Source organism: Cupressus sempervirens, chromosome 3 (assembly GCF_028749045.1).
Source record: "Cupressus sempervirens isolate cs-2001-9-10 chromosome 3, ASM2874904v1, whole genome shotgun sequence".
Classification (NCBI taxonomy): Eukaryota; Viridiplantae; Streptophyta; class Pinopsida; order Cupressales; family Cupressaceae; genus Cupressus; species Cupressus sempervirens.
Genome location: NC_143120.1, coordinates 187,698,025 through 187,700,069, shown reverse-complemented (window position 1 = coordinate 187,700,069; position 2,045 = coordinate 187,698,025). Strand labels below are relative to the sequence as shown.

The window sequence follows — 2,045 nt, the reverse complement described above, 5'->3', positions numbered from 1 at the left end:
TATTTATCCTCATTAAAACAAAGAAAAATAAAATTATAAAATAAATTTAGATTTTTAAATATTATTATAATTATATAATTTTAATATTTAGTTAGAATTAATAAACTGACATTTATGAATAATAATATAGATTTATTATTTTTCCCAAAAAAAACCAAGAAGCTGCCCGGTCGAACACTTCACGAAAAAATTCAAGAGTTTTTCTCCAGATCTTTCTTTGGAAGTAAACCCCTTTATAAAGTTTGCTCTTGACTAAAGAAAATGCTTTAGCGTTCATTAGCTGATAAGTCCACAACAAACATAAATTGAACACTACAACGAGATTTTTAAATTTTTTTGTTTAAGATTATAGATTCTTGGGATATGGCTGTGAAAACTTTTCTGAAGTTATACAGTAATTTAAAAAAAAAAAATTCGTTAACGAATCTGCTAAGAATTCATGATTTGATGATCGGAAAAATAATATATAAACATAGTGTGATTCAGAAATAGGAAAACAAGATATATAAACACACTGTAATTTATAAATATCTTTTAAAAAAATCATTATGATTTACCCTACAAAATTTGAATGCAGAGTTTCATGGGTATGCGTATCATTGTTTCTACTCAGATGATTTAAGCAACCAAAACAACATGATCTTATAACTATTACCTACGTATAACTATACTTAGCTGCTCTCACTTTCATATGTTTTTACTGGACTTGTAGTTTTAAATGCAGTGTTCCATATATAAAAGAAACTCAATATGCTTAACTGCTCACACTTTCATCTGCGCTGTCATTTGAATGGCTCTCCCTGTTCTCTACGCTTAACAGATTCTGCACAGATGAATACTCATTTAAGTTGCCGTATGCCCAGCCGTACACCATCTTCTCCAGGATACGCTTCACCTCTCTCATGGTTGGTCTGTCCGCTGGATTTTCTCTTGTGCATTGCACTCCCAATCCAATTAAACTAAGCAGACAACTGCCGTGTCCAGAGGATTCCAATTCTTCACCAATGATTTCTGTTGTCTACCACTCCCTCCGCTGCCTCTGGGAATGCTCTTCTCACCCATCTCGGCAAAGTGTTGTCTCCACAAGACATATCGTCAGCAGGTCTCTATCCACCAGTCCCTCCACTGCCTCTGGGAATGCTCTTCTCACCCGTCTTGGCAAAGTGTAGTCTCCGTATAACATCTCATCAGTAGGTCTCCTTCTAGTCACCATTTCAAGCATGAGTATCCCAAAGCTGTAAACATCTCCCTTTCTACTCACTTCTCCTCCCAATCCATATTCTTGCAATATTAAAAAGGTGATTTTATTGTTGAGAAAACTAATAAATGGAGGTAAGACAAAGCTGTGACAAACACTAAGATTGGAAAAAATGTAGAGCTTGGGTTTTTACCTGGAGCAAAGTAGCCTGCTGTTCCCTTCAGTCTGGATGTGCTGCTATTTGCTGAAACAGGGGATATCAATAGACGAGAAATTCCAAAATCAGTCACATGGGCTGTCATGTTTTCGTCCAGCAACACATTTGAGGGCTTCAAGTCGCAGTGAACAACAGGTCGAGAACAATCGTGGTGTCCACCTTTAAACATCACACACTAAGGAAAGAAATAAGCCATCCCGCGTGCCACATCAAATGCAATATTCACTCTCATCTTCAAACTCATGCTGCAAGTTCCATCTTCATTCATGTGGAGGTGTTGTTCGAGGCTCCCCTGTGACATAAATTCCAGTACCAGGCCCTCAAATCTCCAGCAGAGGACGAGGACAGGACTTTCACAAGATTGCGGTGTTTGATTTTTCTCAGTACTCTGTATTCCCTGACAAAATGCTTGAACCAATTTTGAGGGTCCTGGTCGAATAATTTTATAGCCACCAACTTGTTATCAGGCAAGAGCCCTTTATAAACTGACCCGAATCGACCATTGCCTAGTAAATTAGTAGCGCTAAATCCTTGCGTTGCTCTGTGAAGTTCCTGGCTAGAAATTTGCATTAAACCCTGCCCCGGCAAACTACTTATTGTTGGTATCCCTTTAACTCTTCTGTAGAAAAT

The 2,045-nt window shown here is 37.5% G+C and overlaps 1 protein-coding gene across 1 annotated transcript; it reads right to left on the bottom strand.

Annotated features, from left to right (window-relative positions):
* Positions 1 to 754: 754 nt before the first annotated feature.
* Positions 755 to 1,584, bottom strand: LOC149565431 (putative LRR receptor-like serine/threonine-protein kinase At3g47570). The gene is made up of 3 exons (XM_089816321.1): positions 1,392 to 1,584; positions 1,059 to 1,281; positions 755 to 971 (listed from the first exon to the last, which is right to left on the bottom strand). The coding sequence occupies exons 1-3, from the start codon at positions 1,582 to 1,584 to the stop codon at positions 755 to 757; spliced, it is 633 nt and encodes a 210-aa protein (XP_089672447.1).
* Between the last annotated feature and the right edge of the window lie 461 nt (positions 1,585 to 2,045).